The sequence below is a fragment of the Cyprinus carpio genome, chromosome B18 (assembly GCF_018340385.1).
Source record: "Cyprinus carpio isolate SPL01 chromosome B18, ASM1834038v1, whole genome shotgun sequence".
NCBI classification, from domain to species: Eukaryota; Metazoa; Chordata; class Actinopteri; order Cypriniformes; family Cyprinidae; genus Cyprinus; species Cyprinus carpio.
Window position 1 is genome coordinate 8,980,673 of NC_056614.1, and position 19,293 is coordinate 8,999,965.

The following is a 19,293-nucleotide window of genomic DNA, read 5'->3' on the forward strand; positions in this document are numbered from 1 at the left end:
ACTGTCCACCGCCTTGGTTTGCCTCATCTTCATTTAGAAACGCATCATTAAAATGAACTGTAACTCGACAAATACTCAACAAAGAGACATGAGAGATATATCTATAGAATGCTTGACAAGTCTACTTTTAAATTAAGCAAGTATTCTGTGATAAAGTAATCCATATGAAGCCAATGCGATGTCCAGTCTTTCACGTCTCCCTTCATTATCTAATGTGACCACGCACTGAGCACGCTATAGATATTATAATCGTCCACGTGAAGCGTGAAATGTGTAAACGCCCACATCACAACAAACAAGGCAACAAGATTGTACCTCACATTTTTTCATTTTACTTTTTGCTTTGCACAGAGGAAAAAGACAGAATTCACCTTAGAAAAAGACTCGTTGTGACAAATAAGACAGAATTTACCTCAAGAAGCTTTTGATTACCTCTGAAAAAAAGAACGCAGCGGCTTGATCCAGCAGAGATCATAAACATGAGTAAGTCTTTTTTATTAACCTACTTGTATTAGTTTTCACATAACTTGTACACATTTTACTAGTTAGACTTTTTTCAAACTATAATTCCTGACTTAATGTATCATCAAGTGAGACATTATAAAGTTTTATTCACAACATCTTTTTTTTTTTTATGTCCTATAACACAGACAGCAATACGGTATAAATTGGAGTTATAATGTTACTAGCCTAATGTCAGTAAGAATGATTAGAAAAAACTTTACTGTGATATGCTATTCTCTGTTCACAGATATAGCCTATATAGGCTATATATGTAACTATAGTTTTTGGATTGTATAGGCCTACATACAAAGCATGCTTGTGTTTATGAATGTAACTAAGCTTCTGTTCATGAATATCTGCTCTGGTGTAAATATTTTAAAAGTGTTATACCCGGTCATTGGAGTTTGCGATCTTCTGAGGTGTAAATGTATCAAGTAAGCTGTAAATATCACTGATAATATGTGTGCTATGTGGCAATAGTTTTCTTTTTTTTCTCTATAAATTAGTTTTTTAGTAATTTTTAGTAATTTATTTTGTCCTCACATTCTTGTTACTCTTCCCTTAGTCACACACCTGACTGAAAGGCTCATTATGCAGCTCATTATGCAGGCCTTTGTTTTCTCAGGTTTGAATCACAGCATTATGTATGAACATTCACGCCTAAAGTGTCTTAGAAAATTTAAATCAATATATTGTTTTCTGTGAATGACTGAGTAAGATGATTTAGAAGCAAAATCATTTTGAAGCAAAAACTTTAGGCTACAAGATTCAGTTTTCAAAAGTCTTGTGAACAAATGTTCTGTATGTGTTTTATGGCCTTATCTCAGTGACTTAATTTTTTTTTCCCTCAAGAACACAATCGTGTACATACATGCTACTCACATATTATTGTAGCCCAGTTTGTGCTGATTACAATGTTATTAGACTTTAGCCATTAATATGTTTATAAGCAACTGAAAAAAAGCACAAATGGCAGGGCATATCAAAACTTCTCCAGGCCCCCGTAACACCCTATGACCCCAGGGGGTTAACATTATCATAACCATTACCATGCTAAAATCTTCTGAGAGCTGTCATGATTGAAATAATTATTGTAGTTTAAAACTGCTTTTTTTGTAGATTTTTTTGTGGCATACTGCCTTTATAAAGATAGGATAGTGTAGAGTAGACAGGAAGTGAAGTGGGAGAGAAAGAGGTGGGGGTGGGATTAGGAAATGTCCTAGAGCTGGGATTCGATCTTGGGATGCCACAACTCAACAATGTTATATGTTGGAGCACTGCCCACTAGGTTATTGGTGCAGACAAAACTGCTTAATATTTTTGTGGAAACTGAGATACTTAAAAGAAAAGCATTTATCTGAAATAGATTTTTGTAAATAATTACTATGCATTGTTATACAGACAGACAGAGAACCGATGAACCTGGGGAAAACATGTGAGAATTCCACATACTATGTTCCTTTTCAGCTGTCTACCTAAACTGCATGTTAAGGTTCCTGACAAGACAGCTGGCCTGTAAGGTAGACAATAATATTGTTGCATTCTAAGACTCTCTTAACATGTTACAAAGCTGTCTTTGTATAAGTGAGATGGCTCTAGGGTTCTGAACAGAGCTTTTGTATATTGTGATTAACTTTACCTCTCGTACAGGTCGGCTCTCGCTCCTCCATAGGCCGTTGACGGTTTTGGTGGGTGCTATGGTGACAACAGGTGGGGTACTGGGTACGCTGTGGCTCCCAGGAGGCACTATAACTGGACCCATGGGGCCTCGCTTGGGTGTACTGACTGGGGAGCTGTGGTTAGTGGCCGGAGATGAGACAGGAGATGATTCGCTGCTTATGGAAGATCCTGCTAAATGAGAGGAAACAGGAGTGAAATGGTTTATCAGTCATTCTGTAATCAACTTCATGCCATTTATCTAGGTACTGTCTCTTCATGCTAAAAAAACAAGAAATATGTGATCTCTGCATGAGATTGTAGCTTATAAATTAAAGTAAAGCGAAACCCACATTGCAAACGCACCAGCTTCTTACACATCTCTATACATAAAGCTGTGTGCACACCCATTTATTTTTGACTAGTTCAGTTTAAAGTGGAAAGGATATACAATATAAATATAAATGTCTCATGGAGGAGTAGAGAGACAGACACACAACCTACATCAAACATTAGATAGAGACGGGGAAGAGAATTCATGAAGAGAGATGACAGGAAAAGCTCTGACAAAAGAGAAAAAAAGAAAGTCCTGTTTGTTCGTCCTGAATTGTTTATCTTCATGGACATCCAGCCAATTACAATCCAGTGCTTAATCATCGCTCTCTAAAGCCGTCATCATTGGTGCACCTCTACACACACTCCATCTGTCTCTCAGTCTGTCAGTTTGTCCGCTGTAAAAGATGAGCAGGGTCTAAATGGTGAAGTAAATGGTTAATTAAAATTTGAATGCAAATGGAGCAATGCCCAGGTCTGATATAGAGTCAGCGGAAATCTACATTATTATGCTATTTGTCCGCAACATGACATAAACAACCTATAAACACGTAATACAACCACACTGCTTTTATTTTGAAGGCAGCTGTATTTTTTTTTTTTTTTTTTTTTGTACATGCGTCCGTGTGTGTGACAGTATGGATCCTCATTCAAATGTGTTCACGTTCATGTAGGACAGCTTTCAAGAGTTCGCCGTTACCCCTTAAATATGTTAGCTAGCATTAAAAAAAAAGAAAGATTGATGCAAAATGTAGAGTTTTTAACAAGACATGGACTTCTAAGTATTTATTTACTGAAGGTAAAGCTGTGTGCTTAGTTTGTTGAGACCAGATAGCTGTGATTAAGAATTACAATTTGAATCGCCATTACGAGACTAAACACGCAGAGAAATATGAGAATTTGATGAATGCAGAGCAGGTGATCTGAAACTTTGCTAACTAAACTGCAAAAGCAGCAAGGACTTTTTGCCAAGTTTCATACATCGTAGGATGCAGCAGTCAAGACCAGCTTTGTGATATCCCACAAAATCACAAAAAAACCATTGCCATTCTCTGATGGGGAGATTATCAAATAATTTTTGGTGGACTCAGGGCTAATATACCAGGACAGAAAAGAGGTATTTTCGAATGTGCCGCTCTCCAGGCAAACCGTAACGAGATGAGTCGACAACATCGCGGGAAATCAGAAATTTGGGACAATTTCGACTTTTTCTTCTTGGCTCTAGACAAGAGCTGTGATGTCTGTGACACATCCCAGTTACTTATATTTCTATGTGGAATAATGAAAGACTTTGAGATGACAGAGGAGCTGGCAGCTTTGCGGTCTATGAAAGGGACTACCACGGGCAGTGATTTGTTCGCAGAGGTAAATTCATGCATGGACAAACTGGTGATACAATTTGGCTGTCCAAATCTGACAGGAAAAAAATGTCGGACTTTTGAAACGGATGCAAGATAAAGTGACTAAAAAAAACTTGGTACTTTTGCATTGCATTATACATCAGGAAGTGTTGTGCAAGTCAGTGCTAAAAATCAACCATGTTATTGATGTTGTGACAAAAATAGTAAACTTCATCAGGACAAGAGCACTGACTCATAGACAGTTTGTTGCACTTTTGGAGGAGTATGAAAGTTAACAGTGATATAGGCTACCACACAACTGTCAGATGGCTCAGCATGGGCAAGGTGCTTAAAAGAGGATGGGACTTGAGAGCAGAAATTCAGGAGTTTTGTAAGAAGAAATGCAAGGACATCCCAGAGCTCTCAGATGCAGACTGGATGGCAGATCTGGCTTTCGCAGTTAACCCTCTGAAGCCGATTAACGTGGATACGCATTTTGAGGCATTTTCTCCTGATAACCCCGAAAAGACATCTATTACTCATCTATTACCAGCATCTATTACTCATGCAGTATCCCAACTGAAATAGGGCTGCCAATAATGATTATTTTCAAAGGTAAGGATGTTTAATAGGTTGTATTGGTGCTAACTAACAATAAACAAGATAAACAAAATAATTTGAAAATACTTATTATTGAGCCTTACCTAATATCAGAACCATTTTTTGGTTCACTTGATTTTACTCCAAAAGTCTCTCAGATATTATTTTTTTCAGTGATAAAACCACTGTTGATATTTCAGCCCTAAACTGAAACTTATGCTCTTGAATAAGTGATTTTGAACAATCTAAATAAGCAGCAATTTGTGAAGTGAGAGAGAGATTCAACCCTAAACAAGCAGCGTCAGAGGAATGACACAACAAAGTACACACAAACTTGCTTGAAGACAGTCTGTATTTAAATTGTGATTTATTTATTTTTTTGATACATTTCACAATTGAATTTGTAATTGTAAATATATTATCAACATATATATCTGTACATCTGCCAACTTGGATTTACTTTTTATGGTATTGCCTTATCCATTATGGATGAATGCCATTCTGCTGGAAATTAGACAAAACTAAGGTATAGGATGAGGCAGTGTGATTAAGTTGCCTAACTTTTGTAACCTTAATGTCAGGAGTGTAATGCCTATGATGCCTTATACTGCTGCTTACAGAGGCAGTTGCCTATTACACAACAGTGGTGTGATGCCTGCAGTCATTACTGATAGCTGCTCATCTGCTGCCATTTCTCACTGTCTTCTCATTTGTTTCTCCCAGTATGTCACACAGGACACAGTGAGCAGCAAGATACCCCTGCCCCTCACCTTTATAGCTTTCTTCTCTTTTATTCACTCAGGCACACGCTCATCCATCAAACATCATCATCTTCCTGCAGCTCCTGTGAGTGTGGATCTGTCAGACACATTGATATTGTATGTGTCTTTACAGCCTAAGTGCTAAATTACTGTACCAAACATCATCACAAGAGAATGTGTGTATGACGGAGAGGCAAGCATCAGATCTCTTTCATGGTTTTTTTTCTTTGAAATGAAACACACACAGGCAGATGGGCCTCTCATTGACACACACACCATCTGAGTCAAACTGGTATGCTTTTATGAGATGCTAATGATATTCAAATGTATTCAGTGCGATGCGTCTGTGCAAGCTGCTCTCAGAGGAAGCCATTCCCATATATGGACTAGAGGTTCCAACACTTCCTGTCACGCTCTGAATGCCACTAAAATGAACAGATTTCACAGTGCAAATAAAGAGAGAGACTGTGTGTGTGTGTGTGTGCCCGTGTGATTAATGTACATCGCTGTTCTCTGAGGATTCATCTAGTAACCCTCCTCTACCTCCCTCTATCTCTCTCTCACACACACACACACACACACACACACACACGTCTCAGGCTGCATTAGAACAGCATCAGCAGTTAATTAAACAGCCAATTTCACACCTGGTGTAAGAGCAGAACTCAACATGCCTCAGTCCATATGCTGCCCCCGCACACACACACAAACACATGCGTCATTGTTTTTTTTGGTGCACTCACATGATTCATTCTGTGAAACAGTAGATATCATGAGAATATCATATATCCGTGACCATATCATATCATATATCATGACCATTCTGAATGAACACACATCAGTTTTGTTTTTTCCACAGCTGGATATTAATTGAGACTAATTCTATGCATTCTATTTAGGCAGCAACTCCACACAAATAGTGCACAAGGAGCCAAACCCACATCTTATTCCAGTAAAGTTTGGAAATGAGATGTGATACTGTAAAGAAGTATAAAAATACACAGTACACAAATAATCATCACACACAAATAATTTACTCTCAAACCTGTATGCAATTCTTTCTTTTGAATATGTGTCTCCTTTTATGTAATGCAGAACAAAGAAATACATAGAGGTGTGGACAGGTAAATGATGACAAAATGATATTTTTAGGGTGATTAATTAAACTGGCCTATTATCTATTCTTTTCAGCATCAAATATATCATCTCTCAGTTCTGTTTATCTTGCTTTGTCCACCATCCTTACTGGATGCTTTCACTGAGTGTCACATTTTAGGACTGCCCTATTCCCAATCAATATCTGAAGTAATTGCCCTATCTGAAGCTTGTGATGCCACTTACCTTTCAGAACAGCCTTCACATCAGGAGCATACCTATGATTCTTTAAATTATCACCAGTTTGTGGAACAGAGCCACTGACAATGAGCTTGGGCTATGTATGCAGCCCGTTTCTACAGATGGAAGGCCACAAAAACAGGGTACCCCTACCACCCAGGGCCATGTCATTCTGAACATCATTCTGAAGTTTGCAGATGACACCGCAGTGATAGGATGGATCACTGGCGGGGATGAAACGGCCTACAGGAGGGAGGTGGCCAGTCTTCTGACATTGTGTGAGTACAACAACATCTCCCTCAACACGGACAAGACAAAGGAGATGACAGTGGACTTGAGGAAATAGAGGCGAACTCACCAGCCACTGTTTATCCGAGAGTTTGAAGTGGAGAGGGTGAGCAACTTTAAATACCTAAGGGTCCACATCAGTGAGGACCTTACCTGGACACTCAACACCACCCAGCTGGTTAAGAAAGCACAACAGCAGCTGTACTTCCTGAGGAGGCTGAGGAAGTATGGCATGTCACCAAAGATCCTCCACAACTTCTACAGCTGTGTAGCTGAGAGCATCTTGACCAGCTGCATCACTCCGTGGTATGGCAGCACTACTGTTAGGGATGGCAAACGTCTGCTGAGAAGATCATCAGGACTCCACTGCCCTCACTGCAGGCCATTTACCACCACAGAGTCCACAGAAGAGCTGCATCCATCATTAAAGACCCCACCCACCCCAACACAGACTGTTCACACTCCTACCCTCAGGACAGAGGTATAGGAGTGTAAATTGCAGGACTTCCAGATTAAGGAACTCCTTCTTCCCCTCAGCTATTTAACAGGTATAGCTAGCTAGTGGACTTATCTATCTCAGAGAACAATCGGTTCAAATTGTTTTATCTCATTGAACATTTGTAATGTTATTGCTGTTATTAGTACTACAGGGTATATACAGGAAACATGGAGTAAAATTTAATACCTTTTAAGACTTTTTTTAAGACTCTTTCCATACATTTTAAGACCTCATCGCCACTCCAAGTTTTAACCGGTTACAACGGCGACACTTTAACTTACATTTACTATTGGCCTATATTGATTGTAAGATAGCACAACTAAACAGACCGACTTTGTGATAACTCCTTATCAATACAACATAATTCAGAAGGGTGGGAACGAAGCACAAGATAATTAACTGAGTGACAATGCAACCCAAGAAACAAGAATTAGACCAATAAACAAAACAACTGACAAAACTTATTGAGGAGGGAAAATAAAGCTCTCCAAGCTGACGGGACAATGAGTTCATACAGTATATTCAAAAGATGTATTTGTTACATCAGCTCTTATAACTGTCTGCAAACCATAGCTGTTTTGTGGAACACTTCTCATGACAATGATCTGACTGATCAGACAGTTTACCTGTGATTACAGAGTGCTTGATTTGATAGTGTCAGTACTGCACCTGATCAAGTGTGAATGATCATGGTAAAATAATGATCACAACTATTACATCCTTTTAATTGTGCATCCCAAGCCCAATGCGGTAAAAAAAAAAAAAAAGTAGCGCAATTACCATGTCCCAAAAATAAAAAGGTCATTTCCATCCCTAAAATACATATTTTACGGTCACTATTATGCACATTTATCATAAACACAGCTCAAATGCTTCCTACTAGTTTGGCCCAAAACATTTAGCACAGTTTTATTACAGGTACAATGCAAAATGTTTCAGTGCAAGCATTTCAACTAAATGTAATTTATGCAATATTTCAAACCTTTAACCCACTGGGGAAAAATCAACCCATTGCAACACTTTAAAAGCAGCCCAATTTCGTATAAAAAAAACAACAACCCTGCATCCAACATCAGCTGCAGAAGTCAGATTGACTGATCACATGTCAAAAGTAAGAGAGATGACTGAGAAGATGTTGGAGGATTTTCTCCTCAACAGATTGCGAGCTTATTGACAAATATAGATGTGCTCCCTTTACACAGTGCACGAGCGATCGCGAAATCGAAAGAGAACTGCCCACGCTTATTTCAAAAGGGATTTAAATACCCCACAGATTGATAGCGGCGTCATGATGCGCTAAAATGATATACAATATTAGAATGTTTGCGGGAGCGGATTCAAAAATCGCGGGAGCGGATGGGACTGGGAGCATGCGGTAATGGTCAGAAATTCAGCGAGAGCGGGATCAACAAGCCTCGCGCTATCACACAGCAGTGCATTCAGTAAGTGAGCGCGCTAACAGATGACGTCAAATCTTGCGGGATTCCATAAATAAACTACACAGAACCCCACTATTCGGACAATGAAAAGATGATACAAAATTTAATACTTTGGTAAATGGCATTTAAGACTTTTTAATACTTTTTAAGGCCCTTAATTTTCTCTAAATTGATTTATCAACTTTTAATACTTTTTAAGACCCCGCTGACACCCTGTACTAAGTTATTACTGTACATTTGCATATATAGATATCATATAAATAATCGATATTTCTATTTTTCACTTACTATATTTCTACTCTTTCCTTTCATTTATAGATATTCATAGTCTTTATTATACACCGTCTACGTTATACATAGTCTATACTTCTATTTTCATAGTCTACATTCCTACTACTGCAGCATAGTTTTTATTATTATGTTTCTTACTTTGTATGTGTGTATAGTTTGTATAGTGTATAGTTTGTGTATGTGTGTGAATAGTTTTGCACCGTCTTGGCATTCATTGTGGACAGCAAAGTAAGAATTTCATTGCTCAGGGAAACTTGTTTCCTCACTGGGTATATGCCAATAAACGCTTTAAATCCTTTGAATGTCTGCCGCTCTCTCTTCTCAACCAGAACTAGGGACTTACTCCTCCCCTCTACTCCGGTGTCTCTGTCTCTGCTGCATAAAGGAGGCCCTTTAATATTCAAGTCCAAATGGAGCAGTTAATTAATCACACACACCACACCTGCTGTGAGAGAGACAGATTGGCCATGTTCAGAAATGAATACTTGCTTACTGCATACTTCTAGTATTCAACCATAAACATTTTATATTGACATTGTATCCAATTATCTCAGAAATAAATGTTTGTATAATAATGTAATGGAAATAAATGGCATTTGTGATCCAATTTTGAGGACAGGCAACAGGGTTAAATGGACCACCTCTGATTATCATATTGGAGGAGGAAATATAACTATGAAAACAAAAAATAAATAAATACACAAGTGCATACTTACAGAAATAGCTAATTATAAAAACAAATGGAAATAAATACATTTCAAATTGTAATGAGGGTGAGGCAGAGGCTGTGTTAGAATCCATTTGCAAAAGTTTAATGAGCAAACAGTTTAACAATCTAAAATGTGGGGCAGAAATCAGAGTCGTGGTCACAGGCCAAGAAGTCGAAATCACAGTAATCAGTCCAATCAGCAAACAAGTACGAGGGAAATCCAAAAGGCAAAATCCAGAGAAACAGGCGATCAATCATACACGTAGCAATCAGAGCAAGACAATGGAAACGCTCGGTAAGGCAGTGATACTGGCAATACTTCGCAAAGGCCTGTTTGGCCTGACCATGCTTAAATGGTTGCCAAACAGGAAGTGATCACAGAAGCAGCAGAGGGAGTGGTACCAGTCAGAACTCGGGCAAGGGCTCCCTCTTCCGGCGTGGCGTTACACAAATATCAATCCAATAAATTATTATAACTATTTTAATGAACAAATTAATAAATTAATAAAAAATAAATATAAGAATTAAAAAACAAGAACCTAAATCTTTGTATTCAACTTTTTTTTTCTTTTTCTTTTCAGTGTTAATTAAATACATTTGATTAATTTACTGATTATTACATTTTAAAATTTCAGTTTTATGGCTAAATGAAAACTTTAATTTCAGATTTGGTGTTTGTTAAAAACAATTTTGATGCCTCGCAAATTTCCTTATACTTAATTACTTATTTAGGTATTTATCATTTAGTTTATGCATATTTATTTCACATTCATTCAGATTCATTTAATTTCTTCATTCATTCATTCATTCATTCATTCATTCATTCATTCATTCATTCATTCATTATTTTTGCAGGTTTTATCCTCCAAAGTGCAATAACAGGAAATCTTACAGCGGGAACTTTATGTTTATGTACACTCTCTCTTTCCTCAGCAACTGAAATAAAGGTTTGTGAAACCGGACGTCAGCCTACACCCGATCTGCCATTATTCAGATCACAGTCACTTACCCATTTCACTGGCCCAGTCTGTATGCTCCTGCGGCCTACCTACAGCTGTCTGGACTGGAGACAAATGAGACTGGGAAGAGGCGTTTCTAGAGCTGTTTTTAACAGTGAGAGTGACCTAATCATAGTGTGCATCAACTGTCTGTTTTTAAATGCCACCCACAGATGGGCTACAGACACAATGAGAAAGACAAACAGAAGGCAGAGTTAACACAGGTGATGAAACACAGTTAGCTGAGTGCTAGTGCTGAGCATCAGCATAAAGTCTCCACACTGCAGTTTATCCTGACCAAGAACCACCCAACTGCTAACAAAGGAAGAGACAATATGGTCAACCAACCAGAGTTTGCTTTTTAATTGACGTTTAGAGGCAAGTAAATGTGTAACTGGACCTAACTCAGTGTCTCAATCTCATTTCATTCTTCATTTACTGTCAGGTATCTCACAAACTTTGTCAAATTCAGAGACTAGTTGAAGCAGCAGAGAACGGTCACAATGCAAAGAACAAGAAGGAGGGGCAACAATAGTTGGTAAAGTCTGAACTGGAGCACGATGGGTTTTGATTGTGGTCTTGTTTGTTTTCTTAACGGCTTTCCAGCATCTATGGCTATATTCATGGCGAGAACCCGTTAATCCATGTCATCCATGCACAAGTCTGTCTTACACACAAATTGGGGGGGACCATTTAGAATCTTCAATTCAAATTACCTGCATGTTTTTGGGCTGTGGAAACCAGAGTACCCGGCATAAACCCACACTGACACAAGAAGAACATGCAAACTCCACACACTAGTAGGGGCTCGAACCAGGGACCTTCTTGCTGTGACACAACAGTGTTTACCACCTAGCCAGTGTGCCGCCCCATTTGTGGTCTTGTGAATCCAGCATTTTACACACATCGTATTAGGATACATAAAATAAAAATCACAGCAGGGTGCTGGATCCATTCACACCAAAGTGTTCTCTATATGGATAGCTCTTCCTGGGTCTGCTGGAGAGCACTCACACTAGGGGACAAGCAGGAGAAGACAGGAAGCATGTGGTATTCTGGCAGACTGTTAAAGACTGCTTCTCAAACAGTTGACAGTAGTCACTGACTTAGCTGATTAGGCTGGCATACAACAGTTGTGTCCAAAAGCATATGCCTTGTTGACCTATCAGATAATGACTTTCCAGGCAGGGTATCTCCCAAAAATGATTTCAGGTATACTTCTGAGACAGTCACCAGTTTAATGATCTACATCAAAATAGAGAGTGCTTTGGGGATAACTAAGTGAATATTACATTTCTATAGAACTAATTTCTAGCTAGAAATGAAACTGAATGAGGAAATAACATTTACATTTACAGACAAACTGACCAAAAATCACAGCTTTTATATGCAATAGCTCAACTGTTATGGAATCAAGCCCACAGGACTGTGGGATATCATAGGCAGCGAAGGATACCTTTATGCTGCCTTCAAAAATCTATCAGATAAAGGTATCTCAGCAGACATGATGTGACATGATCATTGGATTTGGACATGCCTTGTTGCTTTCCTACCTCCATATGCTGCCTGTGGAGGCAGCATTTTTTAGCTTTTGGGCGCAGCCAAGATGTGTAGTGTTAGGGGGTGGGGGTACTTTATCTAACATAAAGTAGCCTGCTCAGAACTTTTTCCAAATATGATAATACATAGTATTGGAAGTAGCAGAACTCAATTTTTAGCTCGGTATACAGTTCTTTCACTTAATCTCTATGGGGCCCCTAGGAGCCAACAACATTGGATCATGTCCTGAGCCATGAACTACTGACTCTGTTAAGATAATGCCACTGTAGTCCAGCATGACCAAGACTTGCAAGGAAAAGCAGACTTCATTCAGTCCAGTTTGAATTCCACTAAAGGGTCATTATCATAGCAATAAAGGGACGACACCCAGGGTACATCTGTGTCCTTGGAGCACTGACACATGGGTCAGGGATCAAATGTCAGAGGGTCACAGCTTACCTCTGGGTTCCTCTGCCTGCTTGGCCAGCTTGCGGAGAGCGGCGGCAAATCCCGAGTGGGCGGACTGAGATGCAGGACTGCCATTGGGCACAACAGAACTGTTGAGGGGAGATGGGGTGAGGGGACTGACTGTTGCTGTGGTGCGGGTCGCTGTGGAAATCATGCCTAATGATGGTGACTTTGGCTCATGGCTCATGCCTGAAGGAGACAGAGAATCAGAGTGAGATATTAGAAGCAATAAACAGGATACATGGACCCAGACACTGACGGGTTGACTCATTAGCCGCTTTTCCACTGTCGGGCCAATGCAAGCCAGTGCTTTAAACAGGCTGGACGGGGCCAAAAGCCTCGGACCTGTAGCACCGAGCCCAAAATCACGAGGCACTTCCACCATCGGGCCAGAAGAAAACCAGCCAATTACACGCCTCTCAGGAACAACGTCACATAACCCCATCATTTCACCATCAAAAAGAAGATTTATCTGAAAACTAATCAGAAAGTCACTGGAACTAGCATGATCACAAAATGAACATGATAAAAGCGGCCATTTGTTTGCATGTTTTGTTAAAGATTTAAATCCAAAAGCATCAATGTTTTACAATAATAAGTGATACATTGATCATAATTAATTAATTTATCAGGTTTGAAAATTAGTAACAGAAATAAAGCGGTATGAACCGTTATTTCAGGAAAGAAAGAGGACACAGCCTACTTATTCAGTTGGTTTCTGTTTATTTGTAGTCACAGTATACATCACATTAAGAAAGAATGACAATTACTATATTTTTTCCATCAAAATAAACGACCTGAGTAGCAGAGGGAGCTCCCGAACAAAAACCATTATTATGATATTTTTTATAACGTACGCGGAGCTAAAGTCTTGAGACGAGACTTATGACAGATAAAATATGTTACTAAATAAATATACGATTGTGATAGAGAATTAGAAGCTGAAGTCTGACTTCTTCAAGCAGTTGTATTTACCATGTTTGCTATGGTAAAGTTAATGGCTAGTGTGCATAGTCCTTTGCATCGCTTATAAATACCTATTTCTGCCTTGTATGGTGATCATAATCAACACTGGATCTCAAACAGAAGTTTCAAACACTCGCTGCTGTCTGAAAGTGAGTTTTGAGCTCAAATTATTTTAAAAGTCTTTGATGCTGGTGTTATAGCTGTTAACTTTATTAAATGATCTGCGGCGCTGACGCTCTCCAGACTCAGAGTAACTCTACCTTTGTTCATAGCCACTCCTCTAGCCCCAGTTGGTCCGCTTTGGCCCAAGGTTTTCGTCGGGCCAAAAAACCCGTGCCGTTGGCCCTGAGGAAGCACCGATGAGGCGGAAACGCGACAGTGACAGTGGAAACGCGACTGGCCCTGGCACACTTTTTTGGCCTGAAAGTGGAAACGCGGCCTTTGAGGACATAAACAGCCTGACACAAAAAAACACTGTCTGACCCTAACAGCTGCAGGATAGAGGTGAAGAAGAAGAGGTCAAAGATAATGCCCAAGGTCAGCTTGTCTGTCCACCAGCGTTCACAAACACACATACTTAAAGTACGTACCAAAACACGAAAACATCAGCAGCAGATAAAACATACTGTATCTGTTTCATTTACCCTGATAAAACACAGAATCAGTTTTTTTAATCCATACACAGAGTGATGGGTTAAATCTGGACTAAATCCCAGCTCACACTGTGCCATTTTGGCCACGGTTTGTTCGTCTGAAACAAGTTTTGAAAATCCTAAAAGATTCCTATAATCCAAGGCTAAAATCCATAGACTATGATCGCTGGATTGACATGTTCACTGACAGCCAATTAATGGGCACTGCGATCAAATTTTACCCCTGACGAAATTCTGGAAGCGTTAGAAGATTTGGTGCACAGTCCTACAGTGCGATGTCTCCTACGACGAATGTCAAACTGTCAAACAGTTTTCAAGACAAGCCATGGTCAGAATTAATGCTAGTTTCCTTTAAACGCTCCTGTTCTCTGTTCACGGAATTCATATGATATATGTTGCCTTTGCTACAATAAACACTGGTTGTGCCACTGTTTTCATGTGGGTGTGTAGTGCTGCTTACACTATTTATCTTAAATATGCCACTATTGCCACCATTCATATACTTTTCATGATAGGACACCGACAAGATCTCTACTATTACTACGAACACTCTGAGAACACACACTGTACGTCGGAGGCTGGCCTATCCCAATAATTTATGGCCTGTCCCTTTGACCTCTACTACTTTACTCTCTATTCCAGTTGGTCTCTGGAACTGCCAGTCTGCTGTTAACAAAGCAGATTTAATTTCTTCTATTGCTACTCATTCCGGTCTCAACCTCATGGCCCTAACTGAGACTTGGATCAAACCTGAAGACACTTCCACTCCCGCAGCCCTCTCCACTAATTTCACTTGTTCTCACACCCCTCGTATGACCGGGAGGGTTGGAGGTACTGGTCTCCTGATCTCAAAAGAATGGAAATTTGATCTTCAACCATCTCTTACAGGTAACGGTTCATTTGAATCACATGCAATTACTATAACCCACCCTGTTAAAATCCACTTTGTGGTCGTTTATCTTCCCCCAGGTCAACTGGGAAACTTCTTGGAGGAGCTGGATGTGTTACTATCAAACTTTCCTGAGGATGGTACTCCTCTGGATGGTACTCCTTCACTGCTTAAACATTATACTACCACAAACAAAATAAACAACTGTTCTGACTCTCGCACACCTTTTAAAACTTTCTCTTCTCTTCTTTGTCTGCCTCCACCATCTCCTTCATCGACTCTTACAGCCGACGACTTTGCAGTTTTCTTCACAAATAAGACAAGAACCATCAGTGACCAATTCTCCACACCGCAGACTGATGATAACTGCATAACGACTAATACACACTTTTTCTCCTCCTCTCCATTCTCAGAGACGGACGTTTCCAAACTTATCCTTTCCAATCATCCTACTACTTGTCCATCTCCTTCAAGCGATTTCTTCTTCAGTCATACCTTCACTTACTCACATTATCAACACCTCTCTATACTCTGGTACATTTCCCTCAGCTTTTAAGCATGCTCAGGTAAGCCCACTGCTTAAGAAACCATCTCTAAATCCAGTACTTCTAGAAAACTACAGACCGGTATCCCTTCTTCCATTCAATGCAAAGACACTTGAGCGAGTTGTGTTCAACCAATTCTCTATGTTTCTTGTACAGAACAACCTCCTGGACAGCAACCAATCTGGCTTCAATAGCGGCCACTCAACTGAGACTGCCCTGCTCTCGGTTACTGAAGCCCTGCGACTGGCAAGAGCAGCTTTTATATCCTCAGTACTCATCTTGCTGGATCTGTCTGCTGCTTTTGACACTGTTAATCACCAGATTCTACTGTCCACCCTCAGAAAGATGGGCATCTCTGAAACCGCACTCCTATGGTTTAAGTCCTACCTCTCAGATAGATCCTTCAGGGTGTCTTGGAGGGTTGAAGTTTCTAAGTCACAACTTCTTGCTACTGGGGTTCCTCAAGGCTCAGTACTTGGACCACTTCTCTTCTCCATCTACATGAAATCATTAGGATCTGTCATTCAGAAGCATGGCTTTTCCTGCTGATGACACTCAACTCTACTTCTCATTCCAACCAAATGATCCGACGGTAGCTGCTCGCATTGCAGCCTGTCTGAGTGACATTTCTAGCTGGATGAATGACCATCACCTTCAGCTCAATCTTACTAAGACAGAACTGCTGGTGGTTCCGGCTAACCCATCCTTTCATCACAACTACTCTATACAGCTGGGTTCGTCAACCATAACTCCTTCCAGCACAGCCAGAAACCTAGGAGTTGTGATCGATCATCAGTTAAGCTTCACAAACCATATTGCTACAATGACCCGGTCCTGCAGATTTGCCTTATACAACATTAAGAAGATTAGACCCTTCCTGTCAAAGCAAGCCACCAAACTTCTTGTCCAAGCTCTTGTTCTCTCCAGACTGGACTATTGTAATGCTCTCCTGGCGGGCCTTCCAGCATGTACTATCAAGCCTCTACAACTGATCCAGAATGCAGCAGCAAGGGTTGTCTTCAATGACCCAAAAAAAGCTCACGTTACTACACTCCTCATCAGGTTACACTGGCTACCAGTAGCCGCTCGCATCAAATTCAAGGTACTGATGCTTGCCTACAAGACGACCACTGGCACGGCACCAATTAACCTAAACTCACTAGTTCAAACTTATGCGGCCTCCAGAAACTTGCATTCTTCAAGGGAATGACGCCTTGTGGTGCCATCCCAAAGAGGTTCAAAATCACTCTCACAGACCTTTTCCTGGACTGTGCCCAGCTGGTGGAATGACCTCCCAATCTCACTTCGAACAGCTGAGTCTTTACTCTTTTTCAAAAAACATCTAAAGACTCCTCTTTTTCGCCAGCACTTGACCAACTAATACTAGCACTTACCTTTTCTTGTCTAACCTATTCTTGAAAACATAATACATAAATATAAAAACAAAGCTATGGGTTCTGTGCTAGACTAACTGAGACTTCCATGGCACTTGTTTACTGTTGTTGTTCTCTCGTTGGTCTGATTGCTTCTATTGTTCTCATTTGTAAGTCACTTTGGATAAAAGCATCTGCTAAATGATTAAATGTTAATGTAAATTTTAATGATACCCAACATCATGAATGTGTGTAATGCAGCTCGCAGTCACTGACCTTGTATGGACTGATAATGTAAAACTCTGGACAAGTTTTCTTATGCGCACCTGTTTTTAATGCGTCTTGACTGTCGTACAGTCTGACATTAATGACAACTGCGATTCCACAGTGTGACATGATCATCATGTTTGTACAGTCTGCCAAGCAACAATCGTAAAGGACTATTAAAAATTGAACAGTGTGCGCCCGGCTTAAGAATAGCAGAACACAGGCCAAGTCAGACATGTACTACTGCATACTAAAATGTGACGTTAGAATTAAAGTTTTGATATTATTAAAGGGGTCATATGACGTTGCTAAAAAGAGAACATTATTTTGTGTATTTGGTGTAATGCAATGTGTTTATGCGGTTTAAGGTAAAAAAAAAATATATATATATTTTTCATATAATGTACATTATAGTTTCTCCTCTATGCCCCACCTTTCTGAAACGCATCAATTTTTACAAAGCTCATTGTTCTAAAAATGTGAGGCCTGCTCTGATTGGCCAGCTATCCAGGGTGTTGTGATTGGCCGAATGCCTCAAGCGTGTGATGGAAATGTTACGCCCCTTAACATACTGATGCCGTCTTCCAGCAGGACAAGACTGCTGCTCTGCTCGTGCATATCCCATCATCGGTTCTCTTTTAGCAGTTCAGTCAATGTACTGTTAGGCGTAACTGAATAACTCGGGATATTGGTTTATTTTGTGTGAGAGGGAGTGTCAGGCATGTTTATAAACCGAATAACGTAACTGATTTGTGAATTAGTGTAGTGTTGTCACGGTACCAAAATTTCAGTATTCTGTTCCAATACCAGTGAAAATACATGGTTCTTGGTACCAAAGCAAAACACAAAAACATGCTAATTGAACAACATTATTTTTATTAATAACGTTAAACAAAAATTAAATTTACAAACCAATGCTACTATTTATACTTATTTAAAATTGTTTTCACTGTTTCCAAAATTCAACTGTTTCCAAATTTATTTAAAAAGTTTTTCCTCTGTTTTTAAACTGTTGTCTGTTTTAGGTTTTGCTTGTGTGTTTCAGGATCTTCTTCAGTCTGCAGCTTTAAAAGGAAAACATAATATACTTAAGTAAAGCAACGGGCTGAGTCTGACCAAATGCAACATTAGATCATTGACACCAGCTAAAATATAACTTTTCAGTAAATAACAAACGTAAATTTAGATAAGACTACATACAGGTCCTTCTCAAAAAATTAGCATATTGTGAAAAAGTTCATTATTTTCCATAATGTAATGATAAAAATTAAACTTTCATATATTTTAGATTCATTGCAAACCAACTGAAATATTTCAGGTCTTTTATTGTTTTAATACTGATGATTTTGGCATACACCTCATGAAAACCCCAAATTCCTATCTCAAAAAATTAGCATATTTTATCCGAACAATAAAAGAAAAGTGTTTTTAATACAAAAAAAAGTCAACCTTCAAATAATTATGTTCAGTTATGCACTCAATACTTGGTCGGGAATCCTTTTGCAGAAATGACTGCTTCAATGCGGCGTGGCATGGAGGCAATCAGCCTGTGGCACTGCTGAGGTGTTATGGAGGCCCAGGATGCTTCGATAGCGGCCTTAAGCTCATCCAGAGTGTTGGGTCTTGCGTCTCTCTTCACAATATCCCACAGATTCTCTATGGGGTTCAGGTCAGGAGAGTTGGCAGGCCAATTGAGCACAGTAATACCATGGTCAGTAAACCATTTACCAGTGGTTTTGGCACTGTGTGTCACGGTAGGAAATCCATTGGTTCCTCCGTGTCATGTTTTGTGTTTGTTTTTGTACTCACGTAGTCTCCATGTGCTCGTTTGGTTGATTGT

The 19,293-nt window shown here is 39.6% G+C and overlaps 1 protein-coding gene across 3 annotated transcripts in view; it reads right to left on the bottom strand.

The window, feature by feature from the left end:
- LOC109109514 (genetic suppressor element 1-like) overlaps positions 1–19,293 on the bottom strand; it is a 285,518-nt gene that overhangs the window by 70,951 nt on the left and 195,274 nt on the right. The window contains exons 4-5 of one of the 3 annotated variants that reach the window (XM_042743753.1): positions 12,752–12,949; positions 2,144–2,355 (exon numbers count right to left, since the gene is read on the bottom strand). In XM_042743753.1, coding sequence (XP_042599687.1) covers positions 2,144–2,355; positions 12,752–12,949 — 410 coding nt within the window. The remainder of the gene's footprint in view (positions 1–2,143; positions 2,356–12,751; positions 12,950–19,293) is intronic. The other 2 variants (XM_042743754.1, XM_042743755.1) reach the window with 2 other exon arrangements.